The sequence below is a fragment of the Aphelocoma coerulescens genome, chromosome 2 (genome assembly GCF_041296385.1).
Source record: "Aphelocoma coerulescens isolate FSJ_1873_10779 chromosome 2, UR_Acoe_1.0, whole genome shotgun sequence".
Classification (NCBI taxonomy): domain Eukaryota; kingdom Metazoa; phylum Chordata; class Aves; order Passeriformes; family Corvidae; genus Aphelocoma; species Aphelocoma coerulescens.
This window is the reverse complement of record NC_091015.1, coordinates 147,666,625-147,684,021: the sequence shown is the minus strand read 5'-3', so window position 1 is coordinate 147,684,021 and position 17,397 is coordinate 147,666,625. Positions and strand designations below refer to the sequence as shown.

Genomic DNA, 17,397 nt, shown 5'->3' with positions numbered 1-17,397 from the left:
CTTATCAAAGAAAATCCTTGTGGCTATGAAGAGTGACAAAACATGTTACCAATTCTAAACTGCTCTTTCTTATTTAACCTAAGAACAAAATTAGGAATATATCATTTAATTATTTCAATAATAACAAGAAAAAACATACATCAGTGCTTTTACTTATTAAAATGACCACATGATCATTGCCTATGGAACTATGACTTAGTTCTAGTGAACTCCAGATTCAGTGAATGGTTTTGACCACTAACATTTTATTAGCCGAAATTATAAATCTAAGCAAAGGCACTATTTTAACTCGTATTCCTTTTAATAAACAAACTTCTTACTTGTAAGTAACTGGTCTTACTGAGTTAAGAAATAGTTATTTATCTCTGAGACATTACGTTAGGACACAGTGTTATCATGGACTAATTCTATAATTTTTATCACTCTTGTTTGTGCAGAACAAATATGACCTTTCATACTAAAAGTTAAAAATGTAACTAAATGTTTATTTTGTCTTTCTCCAAATAAAGCTTTCTTCTATACATGAGAATATGTTATAGAAAGCTCAGGAATATACAACTCAGACCAAATTTTAGACAAGAATACTCTGCAAATTCTGCAGAAGACATGTTCATGTAAACTCTACATAGCAGCTAAAAACATTTATCTTCCAATCACAACTAAATAAATTCAAAATACATAAATGTACATTAGTGCTCAGCTATAGCCCATTAAATTCCATTCAGCTTTGGCCACCTGCATTTTCAGATATCAAGCAGACAGAAGAATTCAAGGCTTTCAAATAACAAGTGCTTTCTCTGTACTCTAACCCGAAAGCACCTTTTCTTGGCCCAGTGCCTTCAGAGCACCCTCTACTGCAATTTTACAGATGAACCATAAAGAGGGCAGAAAAAAAAAATATATGGATTTTTTGATATATATTTTTAATAATTGGAAGATACAGTTTTTTTAAAGAAATAGGGATACTATGTAAAAATACAGTTTTCTTTCAGTCATACTGGGATTTTGCTTAACTTTAAAAACTGGTGGAATCTTTGGCAAAGTTTTACAAAATAATTTAAATTACTGCTTCACTTGAAATATCTTCTGAAGTAGTACCAACACTTGAGAAAAGCCAACACATTAATAAAAACCAGAACAATCTGCTTCATTCTATCCATAAAATAAAATTAAGTTCTTAATTTTAAACAGTTCATAGTGTTTACTGTGGTATTTCATCACTTCATTACTGTAACGTTACAAGTAGTTTGAAAAAAAGCAAGATTTTCCTGAAGCATTTTAACTTTAGTAGAAAACACGTTTGACAAAAGCATAATCCTCAGCCTTATAACGTAACAGTGATGCTATTTTTCTAGCTGTTAGATAATACATGGTTTAGCTGTCACTCACTGTGCAGCAGCTGGTTACACAGAATTAAATGAATCACAATCACAATGACTAGCCAAATTAAGGAAAGCATGCTGAATCAAAACCCATGCTCCCAAACTGTCTTAGGGTCTGATTCAGCAAAAATATATTTGATTTCAATACCATACAGCATATTCCATAGATACCTGTTTATCCAGACTTTTAAAGCAAGAAAATGCCGAATTCAGAAGGCATAGCAAGACAACAGTATGTTTTTAACAGACTACCATCAAAAGTGACATATCAACTTGTAAATACACAGTACCTAACCAAGTATCATTAAAACAACACATAGTAAAAGAGAGATGGTGTGTGAGTTAAGGAAAGAAACTCTCAAACTGAGTTTATAGAGCTTTCTTTGGGTCTTAAATGTTACATTGTTTTAAGCCTACAAGTAGTAGACAAACCCTTTTTGTAAATTCCCATCTAGCAATCTGACTAGCTTCATCTATGAGATTCTACCTTAAAATATCTGTTAATCATTCTTATTGGTGAATGGCATAGGAAGGTTTTCTTTGCAATGTTCTTTTGATGATGGGCATGCTTAATCCCACATGCTGGAAAGATTTTGTATTCCAAGGTCTTCCTTTAGATCTCATTCTTCAAAGGCTTTCTGAATTCAGTATAAAAAATATACCAAATCCTAAGAATAACCACAGTCTAGAAGGGAAGCATACTCAGGTTCCCAGTAGTGAGTCTCAAATAGTAAAGTTATAGATAAATGAGCATACCCTAATTAATAATTGAAAGAAATATAAGCAAAATCTGCAGATTGACAAACAGCTTCTAGGGAACCATAAATGTCAGTGCCAGCAGGGAAAATGTCCATGGCATTCTTATAAGACTGAATAGTAAAGAGTTACTCTCAAAGGCAGAATTCTGCAGGGCAGACTCAACTTACCTACTTCAAGAAGTCTGTGAGATAGACCTCTACATCTGACATATTCACTCTATCTTCTTTTTAAGTCCACAGCCAGAAATAGGCTCTGCAATTCATCTGGCCTATTTGAAATGTCTAATTTAAGATGAGATGGATCACATCCTAAAGGCACCTCTTTATTTCCATTTGCTTCAAATTGAATAGAAGCGATTTCAGACATGGATATCTTCTTCTGTAGGTATTCAGATCTTGTCAGAAGAATCCCAAAGAATTTCTGGGGTCAAATAGCATAATCCAAGCTCTAAATGATGTAGCACGGGAATGAAAAAGATACCAAAACTGAGGCAACGATTTTCATTAACCTAATAGTTCTGCGGGAGCTGAACTTAAAGAAGACTGATTTCATGAGGACTCACACCTCAAGATGGATTTATTTTGATGCCAATGTTGGTTCTCCCTTAGAAGAACTCCTTGGTATGTAGAATGGTGTGAGTCAACTTTCCCAGTCAGGAGTGTGGACAATCCCTTCCATTACCCATCTTTTTATTTTCATTGAACCCCTAGTAATTACGTATTCTTGGGACCTCAAATTTTTGTCAAATTTTTTGTAAATCAACACCTTGCATCTACTGAATAAATACGGAGCGGATGCAACTGTTTCCCTTACAATAATATAGCAGCCATGTATTTTCAAGTTGGTGAAAGACCTCCTTTATCAGGAAGAGATTTGAACACAGCTCTCTCTTCCCAAATGAACAAGTTATGGGCAACACTGGAAAAGTTTATTCTGCATCCTAACAATGAAGGCATAAAATTGTGCAGTCAGGAATGCAAATGTATGGACGGGCAAGAGAAAGCCTAAATACCTCTGTGATTAGGATACTCCCTATCTAGAGGCAAGTCCTCATTCTTGCTCCAAGGGCTGTTGTGCATTTTATTTAAGTACTCAAATGCAAAATTCATAGGAGGCATCTGATACAGACAGGATACAACTCAGTGGCACTAAAGACAAATACTGTGCATAGCTGAGGTAATCAAATTCAAAATACAATATGATGAATGACTGATCCAACAAGACTTCTGCACAAAAGCATGGTGAAGGGATAGTGAATCACAAGCTGACCATGAATCCGTAAGTGCTATATCACAACAAAAACCCCAAACACATGTGACACTGTCTTTACAAGGAAAGGGTTCTGTGCAAGACACAGTTTTATCCCCATGCTCTCCCCATACACTTCTGTTTGGAATATGCGTCTGGGTTTAGACACTGTTTCAAAAAAATCAGACAAAAAATACAACCTGTTGAGTTTACAGAAAGGAATGATGAGAATATACAGGAGAAGCTATGATCACATATTCTGAAATACAGAAAAGGTTGCTGCAAACAGAAAAATAACAGACTGTATTGCATTTCCATTGGGGACAGAGCAAGCAGCAAATGGCAGGAAAGAGATTTAGGTTTAATAGTAAGGGGAAAATTCTAGGGGTAAGGATAAGGACTTTGAGTAACAGACAAATTATCCAGGGAATTCAAGAAATCTCCATCCCTGATTGAGTCAGTAGTGGAGTCATTATTCTCATACCTTTCAGTAGTAACCTATCATTTGAAAAAATGTAAAATTTTCATACTGTACACAAGAGCTTTACCCTGAGATCTGCTTGGCCCACTCTTCACCTTCTGCTACATAGGCAACCCAGCTCTTGCAGAGATGAGTGTCTTGAATTCAGTGCATCATCTGCTATGTGCCCTTGCCTTGGCCATGAACGCTACGTACTTCACTGGTTAGGTGGGGTCTCACAATTGCAAATCACTAGTTTAGGCAAATAAGTGTCAGGAACTGCTATCTTAAGAGTCGGTCATGCCTTGAGGCAAAGGATGAATTGCAAGACCTGTTGAAGTCCCAACCAGCAATGTTTTCTATTATTCTATGTGTTCTCTGGGTTTTAAACAGCTTTAAAAGCATTGCTTCTCACTCATCCTTTCTGTAATCAGAAAAATGTATAAACCAAGAGTTACATAAACACTATATGGAAAAAGATTTCTTGCTAACACACTGGAGTACTCATTTCTGAAAAGTTATATGAAAGATGGTTGTAAAACATTTTCCAAAATAGGTTGACTGCTTCTAACTCACAATTTTATTCAAAGGTGAAAGCATTTTATGTTCTTCATATGCTTAAGATAGTACACATTCTAAAGAAAGTCTGCCCTCAAAAATACACAGAACCAAAATGCCACGTTATATCGAATACCTAGCAATGCTATGACCTGTTAAATATTCTGTGTACAAATGCAATATTATATTTGCTATAAGAAACGCTTCACCTTAAAAATATTAATGTCAAATAAAGAATAGGTCATCAGGAAGTATTTAAGCAACCTCATATAAGATTTAAGAAGGAAGAACCAATCCCATAGAGACAGTAAACAAAGAAAATAGTAGGTTTCATGTGTTATTTAAAGTTTAAAGATTTTCTTAAGAATTTTCTAAACAGAAGCACTCAGACTTGTCGAAACACAAGTTCAACTCTTACTAATTCCTTCTAGAACAGACAGGATATCTCACCAAATTTTTTAATAAAAGATTTTAAAGTCTAAATCAAAGATATTCTTTATGGCCTCACATCAAAACTTAAAACCTCCTAAAGATATAGATACATAAAGTTAATTATTATGACTATTACTTTTCCCCTATCAAAATGCATGAATTTGATTTATCAAAATGCAACTGAGACCACTCTGCAAGCATGTAATATGAGGACAGCTGATACTTAAATTCAGGCCTATAAAAGAACTGCCTTCCACCTCCAATAACAGAAAACAGCAGAAATTGCTTTCAACACTTACTCTTCAAAAATTACATGTATTTGCTTCTCAAATGCACTGCTATTCCCCTGTACAATCTTATTGTTACATTAACTCTTATAGTCTCAATCCTTACTGACCCCTTTGCAGATTCAAGACCACAGCTTGGAGAAACTACACGAGGACAGAGTCACCACATGATATCTTGCAGAAGCAGCTCCTCAGCACAGCACTGATTTTTCAATGTTACTGTATCACCAGAAGTATAATAACTCCTGAGATGAAGTTACTGGGGTTTACAAATGCACTACCAGATCTGGTGTAAACTGTATTTATTGATAAACTATAACATACCCTCAACAGAGAGTTACTTCAAGGATGCAACAGTTCCTCCTGTTACACCATGTAGTCCTGCAAAAGAGATCTAAACTCAGTAAGCATTGAAAACAATATTGGTCAATATGAACTTCAGGTTTATAATACTAATAACTTTGTCTGAACAACGACTGCTTTTGAATGACCTTTTTAGACAATTAGCACTTCAAGAGATTCTTCTGGCTGGTGAGTTTAAATTAAAAGAAAGACTTGCCCACTCTTAGACAGATTAGGTTGTCTATGGTAAATTGTAGCTGTTAACCTTGATATAGTAAGACGTGATTAAAAGAGCCCATGTGATCTAAACCTAACTTAAAAAATCATCCCCACCTCAAAGCTCATTGTTAATGTATAACATCTCTTGCAGTAAAACAGGTATAGATGAGATCAGAAGTCATCACTTTTTGTATTTCTTGGGGTTTTATCTCCCCAAGTTTCTGTCAAAAAAGCATCATCAGTGAAGACGTTGGGGGAAAAGGAAAGATCACACTAAAATAATTCTTCTTGGAAAAGGCTGGCCTAATGGTCTTAGAAACTGCCCTAGCATTCTGACTAACTATAAATATGACAATGTAACTTGAAGAAAGCCACTAAAGCAGAAGGGTGAAAGGTGGCATTAAGCTAAAGAAAATCCCATTCCACTGGACTAAAATTCCAAGTTCAAGCTATTATTTTACTTCTTCCTCCCTATTATGGAACCTTGAATGTATTGCAAGTATTTTAAAACTTCACTGGCAGGGTAAAAACACATTTTACACCAGTTCTGCAGTAACCTATCACTTCTGTGTATTTTGACACTTACAATATATACACTAATTAGCCATTGGTTCAATGGAAAAATCAATTATTTGACATTCTCAGTTATTTAGATGTTACCCAGCTCAGAGATGCATGCAGACAAAACCCAGAATGGACCATTCAGTCCCCTAACCTCACCTCCAGAGACCACTGCATTTCAGTCACGGCTTTCTAGGATACAGTCCCAGCACCTTAAAATTATGATCTCCACTCATCTCTTAGCTGTAAAATTAAATGTTTTCTTCTCTTTTCTTTTCCAACTAAGTGCAGAAAGGTATTTATTTGACAAGATTACAGAAAGCACATACTGTCTGGTGTTGAATGTCTATTTTGGGCGTTCTTTGTTAACTAAATCCTGTATCTGTTTTATGATTTCTCAGCCCCATACGATGTCAAGCCTTTCTACACCCAAGCCATCCTACCAATACTTCTTGAATGTGGGAACATCAGCACTACTGCAGTCTTCTAAAACTTTACTCAACATAAACATTATCAAGCCAAATAATTATTGTAACTGCCACTCTGTATAATCTCCAAATATATTCTACTTAGTCACTAAGAGGAAGTATTACTTTAATCATTTGTAGACAGTGCCTAAAAGTGTGTTAGGTTCTTTAGAGAACAATTGTAAACACTGAGTCTTCTGTAAGAGCAAATGGTACAAGCCATAACAAACTGACAAGTATTATCTACAGTATAAAATGTCAAAGCATATGAGAAGAGTGAAGAGCAAGGAATAATGACAATTTTGAGAGAGGCCCAAAAAGCAGTACAAATTATTAAAACAAAAGAAAGGGGAGATGATAAAGAATATTACGAGGGAGCGGAATGAGGCACGAGGAAGGAAAGAGGACATGGCAGGGCAGGAAAGGGGGCAAGTATCTTCTTCAACCATATTTGTGTAACTTTCACTATCACTTATTTCATACTGCATAAACTTATTAGAGTCACTTTGACCACATTTTATTTTATAATGCACAGAAACAAGAGCAAAATAATGAGTGGTGTAGCAACAAACTGTTCTAATCAGCACTCCAAATTCAGAGAAAATGCAGTGCAAAGTTATGGAAGCATAGCTTAACTAACATTGCCTGGAGTCCTAGTTTACTATTTAGTCAAAAGCAAATACTTTTGCCTTACTCTATAAATTTTCAGAATTCCTATACATATCTCCATTTTCCAAAAGCAAAGTCAATAATCACCACATATCTCTCTTTGTTCTCTTCAGCTCTGAAATCCAAATCCAAAACACACAATGCTTTTAAGACAGTGCAAATCAGAGTTGATTATTTACCAAGTAGGATAATTATTTATAAAAAAGTACAACAGCTTTGTAAGTCTGATATTTACACTTCTGTGACTCATGGCCATCAATCACAACTGCTTCCTCTTCCCCAGGTGAGCATCCTGCCCCACATCTCACTCACAGTGTCATACAGAGCCCACACAGTGCAGCTTCCTTAAGGTTTGCTTGTCAGAGATTTTGTGTCAGTCAGTGTAGCTACCCCATTTTTACCATGCCTGCACAATCACTACCACAGGAACTGAGCACACACAAGCCTGCAGTCAGTTGTACCTTCCTACAGCTCACTCTGGACTTGACATTGGTGGATCACAGAGAGCCACCACCCTCTAGCTATCCCACTGTGTTTCCACCTTTCTTGTCCCCTTAGGTAAATCAGCTGACAAATCCACACACACTTTTAAAAGAAATCTTTTATAAGGACCTCATGGTAAACCTGTAATGCTTTGCAAATCTATGAAAAGTTGGATGATTTCATAATAAAATTTCTCTTGGGAAAATTTGTCTTCGACTGGGCCAAACTGCCCATACCCATGAAAAGCTAAAATACATATATTTTCAGAGCTATGAGTCTGAGCATTTTACCTTTAGAACTGCTCAGCAAAGGGTTTGAAACTCATGATATTTCAAGTACAAAAGTGTAGATGCACATCACACAGGCTGAAACAGAAGTCTTTATAAATAATGGCAGCATTCTAATGTCTCCTGTAATTTTTTTCCTGTATGCATCCTCTCAATACATTTAATACAGAAATAAAGTACAAATTAAAAGTAAAAAAGCACAAGACTGATCACACAAACCAGTCTGTATGGAGGCATTGTGCTGTCTAAAATCTGTTAAAAAGCTCACACACACAAAACCAGATTTTGTAAGAGGAAGGATGTGCATAATGTAAAGGAAAAGTCATCATCAAAAATTCTATGCTCTATCCAAGTCAGTAAAACATCCACAAAGAAAAAGGTTGAAAATATGTAAATATTCTTAAAAAAGCAAAGACTTATACTCAGAGTACAGGCATAAATTCATTCTGTCATGCATTATGCATATTAAATATTATGCAAAAAATATATTCAATAACCTTGTCAAAAAGACACCTTCCTAGTACGTAACACTTAAAATGCACTCCAAGGGTCCCAAAAGTTCCAGAAGAGAGACAGTCAAAGCAGCAGAGTTTTCCACCCGTCCTTTTTAAAGCAGAAGCTCCACCACAGGAATACAGTGCACAACTGTAGCTCAGCATATTTTACAGACCAAACCAGGCCAAAGGAGACAGCAAATCTGGAAAGCTTCTGCTTTCCATGCCATCATGTTCCATCAGATCCTGGCAAGAATTCATGCTGACCCGATCACTATTAGTTGCTACAGATTACAACTCAATAACATTTGTATTTCCTTTTCCCAAAAAGAGTAAAACAAGGATAAGGAGAAGTTAAGCATCTATTTTAAATCCACACATATTTACCCCAGGGAGTGAAAGGAAAAGAATAAATAGTCCACATTACAGATGTGAGTCACACTACTTAATGCTCTTTTGGAAAATGCTCAAATACCATAGTGGTGGGCACAGCATAAGAATTTGAAAAAACACAAGATAGAAATAGAATGGAGAAAGGAAGTAGAGCCCAGGGACTAGCCATTCATACTGACACTCAATCACCATAAATTATAAAAAAAAAAAAAAAAAGAGGGAATACATGCTTGCTGCTTTCTTCAACATTTGAACAGTTCTTGTGTTAATATCTCTAAATGTCAACTCTTGTTTTCAGCATCTTTTTTTTATCCTGCTATATTTCTCCATGGAATGAAATGACACAATTTTATTGCTGAGGCAAAAATACCTTCCACTTCAAAAGAAGCTTGCCTTCGAGGAGAATTACACTTTAACAAAGACTGCAGGATTTAGCTCTATATTTATCTCTATGCAATAACAGTAGTTCATTCATATAAACATGGGGGGTTTCTTTTTTATTCTTTCTCTTCTTTTGACAGAAAGAAAACATCTCTGAGATAATTAAACTCAGTAATATCTACATAAAGATGATGGTATGACTTTGGTGGAGGGCTGTGCTTGATAAATCCACAGATATTTTTAGAATAAACATGTACCTGGTGGTTCAAGGAGACACTTCATTTTAAGAAAAATGAAACTGGTGAGTTATTCATCTGACACCAGCTCACTTCTCACTATCCTCTAAAATATTGTGGGCCATCTATTCAAATTCCATTGACAACAGCATTTTCCTAATAGAGCTGCTTTAGGCCATCTTTTATGTATAAACTACACCATACCCTCTCCCTTGAGGCTTAAACAGAACTCAAGTGGACCCTTTTAGTGAGACATAATGAGAAACTAAACCCCACCTGAAGTTTATCTTTAGATTTGATGAAGACCTTTTTTTTTGCCCATTGTCTGCTTCCAAGATTCTGAGTATTACAAATTAAAACAATTCTGTTTCACTTCTTAAGTCAGTTTTACCTTGCCATTACTTGAAAATAGTTTATTCTTCATTTGCAGGCTTAACCATTCAAGCTGATCCCAGTACTGTACTGAAACTGTACTTTATATTTGATCATAAATATTACTGTCCACAGCAAAAGTTGACAGGACCTTTCTTTAAAATTGTAATGCTATTAGTATATTTTTAAAACGCAAACTTAATTCCTTGAATTCCTGCAGCTTCCAACTGAACTTCCACTTCCCTCTTTGTTAATGATTCTTAAGAGTGCAGAAATTTTAGACAAACATTTGCATTTATTTTGCTATATCATAGAATTTAATAAAATAAATCAGTCTAAATTGTCTCAAAATAAAAGCATCCCAATAGCAAACAAATTGTAGAGCAAGAGACTAAGATGTGGTGACAAAAGAAGGTATGGCACTTTATTTCCTGTGGCTCACATAACACTGACACGCTTCAGAATGTTCACCCAACAAAAAACCTTTTTAAACAGACTTTGAAATGTTTTTAGGAGATCTCCTTAACACTTAGGAGCTGTCACACAAATGATATTTGAAGTTGTTCATATGATGCTAATAATAATGCAATGAATCTTGGAAACGGACTTCCAAAGTCAGCAACTAAAGCTGAGAAGACAGCTTCCAGGTGCTGAGTGTGAAAGTCCAGCTGCAGTTAACATGTCCAAGACACAACACTAATTTTGGTACAAAAAAAATGCTTCAGCTTCACCACACTCATCAAAGTCATGTCCACGACAGCAGCAGCTTTGCTTATTTCTAAGCCATTAGAAGTCAGCGTGGTTACTCCATCACGGAGGGAGAATAGTTTTCTCGACTTTACTCAGTGTCTGCCAGCCCGACTGGGGAAGGGCGTGACCCACGCTGTGCACGGCAGCGGGACCCCCGCGCCTGCAAAGGAGACCGGCGTACCGCCGGGGCTGGGGCTCAGCGCACGGGGAGAGCTCGCACTTCCCCGGGCCCCGCGCTCCTGTCCCGGACACTCCCGGTGCCAAGCCGGGTGGCCGCGGACAGCTCCCGGTGCTCAGCTGGGCCAGGTAGCTGCGGACAGCTCCCGGTGCTGAGCTGGGCCGGGTAGCTGTGGACAGCTCCCGGTGCTGAGCTGGGCCGGGTAGCTGTGGACAGCTCCCGGTGCTGAGCTGGGCCGGGTAGCTGTGGACAGCTCCCGGTGCTGAGCTGGGCCGGGTAGCTGCGGACAGCTCCCTGTGCCGAGCCGGATCGCTCCCGATGCCGCTGCCGGAGCCGAAGCCGGAGCCGGAGCCGGAGCCGGAGCCGGAGCCGGAGCCGGAGCCGGAGCCGGGGCTGCCCCCATGCCCGCGCCGGGCAGGCGGAGGGCGTCCCGCTTCCCCCGGCGCCGGGGCTCACGCTTGGAAAGAGCAGCGGGGCGGGGGCGGGCGGCAGACACGTTGTCGGGGGAAGATGGCGGCTGAGGCAAACCCACCCAGCCAGGCGCCCGGAGCCCAGGCCCCGGCGGTGCCGCTCCGCCCGGCAGGGCCGCCGCCGCCGGCGCGGAGCCCGCCGCGCCCCCGGGACGGGGCCCGATGCTGCCGGTCCGCCCCCTCCGGCGGCGCCGACCGCCGCCCCGACCCACCCCCGTCCTCCCGATGGCACACGCCGGGTGAGGACGGCACCTGTGCGGCCATGTTGGGCGTCTGGTTCCCGCCGGCGCCGGGGCGTGCGGAGCCGGAGCCGCCCCGCGGAGCGCGACCAAGGCAGGCGCCGAGCCCTGCCCCGTCTCTGGCCGCTCCCGCGGGTCCCCCCCGCCGTGCCCCACACTCGCCCGGCGCTGAGCACCCCTGCCCTCCCCCGGCCGCCCGACTCCTCTCTCCCGCCCTGACCGTGCCGGGGGAGAGACTTCCGCGGCTGTGGGCCCCGGAGGACGATAAAGGGATGCGCCCGCCCTTACTTGAGCACGGATTGCTCCTTCTCCTCTTCCTTCTTCTGGCGGTCCATGACGGCCAGGATGATCTTCCGCTCTTCCTCCGTGAGGTGGCTGAGGTCCGGCATCTCGGGCTGCGGGGCCGGAGGAGGCTGAGGAGCGGCGGGGCCGCTCCGGGGCCCGGCGGGAGCCGACATGTTTGGTGGGAGCTGCCGCCGCCGCTACGGGAAGCGCTGCCCGAACTCCAGCAGCACCAGCGGGAGCGGCCGCCGCCGGCGCCGGGAGAAGCACATACAAATCAATACCCTGTAATCAACCGGCAGCCTAATGACGGCCCCGCCGGGGAGGGGCGGGGTGCCCGGCAGCCCCGACCTCGCACCCACCCGCCGGGCCGCCGGCGGCAGCGGGAGGACGGGGACGAAGGGGCCCCGGGGGGCGAGCAGGGGGAGCAGGGAGGGGAAAGGGCAGCGCCGGGAGAGGAAGGGCCGGGGGCGGGGTGGGGAGGGTGAGGGGAGAGGGCAGGATTAGCCGCGGGAGCGCTGTGGTTTGGGTGCGAGCGAGATTATCCCAACCCCGAGCACCCGGCGGGGAGAGGGAGGACGGAGCGAGCGGCGGGGGGTCAGGAGACGGGGGCAGCGGCTGCCGGGGGGGCCGAGGGAGGTGCCGTACGAGAGCGGAGCCCCGGCGCCCCGGGGCGCGCAGCAGGGGAAGCCCCAGCGGGCGAGCGCCAGTCCCGGCCGCCGGCCGCGGCTCATAATTCCTCGCCGCCGTCCATGGAAGGGGCCGCGGGGCGCCGCGCCCGCCTCCCGCCGCCGCCGCCTCCCGCCGCTCCTCTGCCGAACCGCGCCGCTTCCTGGCGCCGCCTCGCTTGGCTGGTGCCCTCTCGGCTGCGGGATGGAGTCCGCCTAACCCATGGCATGGCGGAGAGCCGGAGTCACGGGAGGGGGCTCCGCATCGCCCCGCCGCCTCCCTCCCCTGAGCCGAGCGGCGCGGGGCGATGCGGGGCCCGGCTGCCGCCCCTAGCGGCGCCGCGCGGGCTGGCGGCGGGGGGCGGCGGGCGGCAGCTGCCCTTATTTATTTATTTATCCTCGCACGAAAAATGGACGCGATAAAAATCACGCGAGGAAGGACAAGGAGGAGCCAAGGCGCCGGCGACGCGCTGGGAGGACCGAGCCCTGCGGCCGCGGGGGGGGCAAGGGGGAGGGCGGGGAGATGTTGCGCGGCCGCGGCTCCCGCATCTCCCGCCGCTCCCGACGCCCGCGGGGCGGCCGGAGAGAGGCACCCGCTCGGTGGGGCCGCTCCCCGAGCGCAGCCCCAGGCAGGAGGATCTGGCGCGGGGGAGCGCCGGCCCCTGGAGGAGGAGATGGAGGCAGCGGGAGGGGGAAGCGGCCCGGGAGGGCGGCAGAGCACCCATATCCCCGTCCCGTCGAAGGCCCCACGGCACCGTCCTCAGTTCGGGCAGAGAACCGCAGAGCAACATCAGGGGAGCCGCGGCGTGTGCGCCGGGCCGGTCTCCGGCTCTCCCGGGCCGGTCTCCGGCTCTCCCGAGCCGGAACGGCATCGCTGCTCAGCCGTGCGAGTCCAGCCCAACAGAGCTGCTGCTCCACGACTGCCCACATAAGGTCCTGCTGGTGTGTCCTTCACCCCATGCAAGGTGTGAAATCTACCCCAGCCTCTGTCTGGACAGATTCCTCTAACCCACAAGAGCAAGAATGTGACACCCATGAGAGAAGCTGAGAGCAGAAAGTCCTCCTCCCACATGGACACCAGTTAGTGGTGGAATAAATCTCTAAAAACTCTTTTGCTACCTCTAAATCCCCCATCTGAGAGTCCTTTTGTAGCAAGAAATAATTTCTGGAAAAAGTATCCTAGAGTACCCAAAATGCCATTCAGACCAAATAAATGGGAAATACCCTATCCAAGAATGCCAAAGAAAACAATCCAAATCTGTATGTTTTTACTCTGTAAGACACAGTAGAGTTCTGCTTGCTGTTCTCTCACAATATGAGACATAACATCAGTGTTGGATAACATCTAGGTGTATGCAGCAATAATAACGTGATTTTAAAAGGTTTAATTTGAACAGTTTGAAATCTCACCCCAGATCACACAGTCTTGGAGCTGGTGCTATTTGTAATCTGCCATGGCATCAATTTATAACCAGGTGCAAAGACCTGGGGAAAAAAGTAATCTTTCTGAACCTACTGTGGTCCTCATTAGCTGTATTTCCACAGAGAATAAATTCTAGGATCCAGCTTCACTGACTAAAGAGTTTTGCCTGCGATATTGGTGAAAACACCGTTCCTTTGTGGAAACAAATTCTGGAGGAACAGATTGTCAGAAGGACATGAGAGGTTTGCTGTGATAAAGCAGGTCTTAACAATAATCTCTACCTATTATCAGTCACATATATTCATTGAATTTTAATTTTGTCTAAGACATGTCACTGGCATTCTTAGCTAAAGGAGACTGTTCCATTTCTTGATGTAAAATCAAGTGTAAAATAGACCCTTTGTTATTGTATGTACACCATTGTGTAAGACACTGAGCGTATTATATTTAAGCAGATATCCTTGTAAAATAAACTGTATGATTTTTCATTCAGTCCTGAAAGCATTCTGCTCTTCCAGTTCACATCACCTTCACCTTTCGGACTGGATTCCAGCCAGCTGGCTCTCACCGAATTCCTTGTTTCTTCCAGGCACTAGATAAATCTGGCATCGAAGTCAAAAAGAAAAGGAAATGTAGATCCATGTGTCATCAGATTACCAAAGATAGTGCATTCTTTATCAATCTATGAATGTTGAGTGGAAGAATTAACTGTACAGAAGCCTTTGGAAAATACATTTTATCCCAGGGAAGTGAAGAACAAGAGAAATCACTCAATTACTTCTAAGAATGATTACAAAGAACCAGACCAATTGAAAGTAGTCATTTCAGCCTGTCAGGTTACTGTTGGTTCAATAATATTTATGGTGTGCCTCAACCATAAACACAAGCAGTATTCAGACTGTAGTTGTGGTTGCAAGAAATCACTACAATTCTTTGTGCATTGCCTCATTTGTCTGAGATTCTTTCTAATGGACATTTACCTTTGAATTTTCTGGATTTACAGTGCTTGTTTCATTTCAATGTGCCTGTGAATTTTCATCCACAAATTACAAATACTTGCTCTCAGCATTACTGTAGAATTTCAAGAGCTTTCTTTTCTCCTTGGTATTTGCCCTGTTTCCACTAAATCCTCTACCATTACATGGGTAAATGCAAACAAACAAATGCAGGGACATTAACAGTAATCCCTATATGTTATCTAGCTATTGGCTTTGAAAAGAGAGAGCAGATTCAGAGCAGAAGACATCCTATCTTGATGCCAATGAAAAAATGGTTCAGCTTGACCATTCTATGCTTCTACCTTCCTTTCTCACAATCAGTTCCACCTATCATTCCTCACATTTTTCTGCAATTAAACATTATTTGTTCATGTTCCTGTCAGCCTGCACAGAATAGTCTCATGTTGTTACTGTTACTTACATTACCCAGGTGACATATTGATGAAAACATACTCAACAGCACAGACTTCTCTACCCACTCCAGAGTAATGATGTCAATAGTAACCTATAATCAACCAACAAATTATCATACTATCATGTAGTATGATCATTTACAAAAATGACTTTTAAGGAGCATTCATTTGTAATTCTGACCTTCACATTCATGTGTCTCCAGGTACCTGCCCTTCCTGTTCGTCTCAGTCCTCATTCTGAACTCACTACCACCCTCCAAAAAACCAGATTCCCATTCCTGGTTTACAATCTTCTGCTGAAATTGTTCTTCACTGCAAAATCTGTAAATGAAAATTGATTCTAATTGTATATCAAAGGTATGTGATACTTTCTTTTGGTGGCTTCTCTAAGTCATCTAAATGTACTGACACCAGCAGAGTTATTAATATAATTTTTCTGATACCCTTTTTTTATCTGTTCCTTTTCAGTTCTGCTAGACATGAGGGGTTCCCAAGGAAACAGTGATATTGTAACCTAGTTTTATATATCACCACAAAATGTCTTTCACTAAGGGTCTCATTATACTTACTCCCATTTCCTTCCTCATAGCAACTACAAAAGTAAATGACTTGGTAGATTCATTGTTTAAGCATGTCAAGTATAAGTCTTCTCTGAAAAGGAAATGCTAACATCTGCTTTATAATGTTTTGTATAAGGGGAAAAATCCAGTAACTAATTATTTGGGTTTTTTGTCCCAATTTGAAACTTAGAAAACATCTTTATGTAGCTGACATGAAGGGAATTTTATTCTGTTATGAATCAGTGAATGGAGGAAATTAAAAACATATTCTTGGTTGAAAATGTCCAGTACTCAGACTCTCAGTGGATCAAATCAGATTTATAACCAGCAAGAAATGCATCCTGCAGAACACTTCATGTAAGCAATCCGCGAGGGACTCCTCAAATTCCCACAGAGGAAGTGAAAACTACACTGCAACAAATTATGTTTTCCAGGTCCTGTACGAAGTGCTATCAAACCATCATGGGCTGGTTTTCTGGTGCAGTCTTGAATCTTTCCCAGCTTTCTCCTGTCTAAATTGAGGAAGCTAATTATATTATATAATGTCACCAAATTGCCATTTGATTTCTTTCAAGAGGATTTTGCTACTCTCTATGCAATTTTTTTTTATGCTCTAAGCAAATTTCTGTTAGTTGGATACTTCCCCACAAGTGATTTGAACAATGCTAGATATTTATGGGTAGGAGTCAGATTTATTTGTTACTCTCATTCCCTATAAAAGAGGGTCATCCATAGTATGCACAGTACTGACCATAACCAACTATATTCAGTGAAATAGTCCATCCCAATGTCATTGGTATTAAGGATCTGTCTGCAGTAGATGGAAAGGTATTGGTCTTTTAGCTAGAGACCCTACTTTTCCCTCCAATCCATGCATATGATCAGTATCTTCACACAGTCAGAAGGGTAAAGTCCTTAAATTATGCTGAAGAGTGTAACTTAATTTTTACGCACTTTCAAACCCCTTCCCTGCTCAAGGGCTACCATTAACAAAAACATTTTAGATTAGAGGACTGTGGGCTCTCCATGGGCATCATGGGAGCTTGGGTTATGGAGGATGTCCAGCCTTATTCCTAAATCAGCTGTGGTGGGAAGAGATCGATTTGCCTTCTCTCAGTGGATCAAGGAGCTGGTATCCAGGTTGCATTTTGTATTGAAATGCAATATGGTAGAGGGCCTGGCACACAGGTTTTCTGTAAGCACAGTCGGCTGAAAACTGAAAAGAGGCTCAGATCAGTTAGATTGTTTTCTGGTTTAAGGTTGGGAGAGTTGGGGTTGCTCAGCCTGGAGAAGAGAAGGCTATGGGAACCTTACCATGGCCTTTAAGTACCTAAGGACTGTCTAAAAGTTAGATGGGGAAATATGTTTATTGTCTGTTGCAATAGA

At 42.3% G+C, this 17,397-nt stretch overlaps 1 protein-coding gene across 26 annotated transcripts in view; it reads right to left on the bottom strand.

Moving 5' to 3' along the window:
- The window catches only part of RIMS2 (regulating synaptic membrane exocytosis 2), a 455,072-nt gene extending 442,947 nt beyond the window's left edge, over window positions 1-12,125 (bottom strand). For all 26 annotated transcript variants that reach the window (XM_069005296.1, XM_069005307.1, XM_069005303.1 and 23 more), the window contains exon 1: window positions 11,956-12,125. In XM_069005296.1, coding sequence (XP_068861397.1) covers window positions 11,956-12,125 — 170 coding nt within the window. The remainder of the gene's footprint in view (window positions 1-11,955) is intronic.
- Window positions 12,126-17,397: the final 5,272 nt, after the last annotated feature.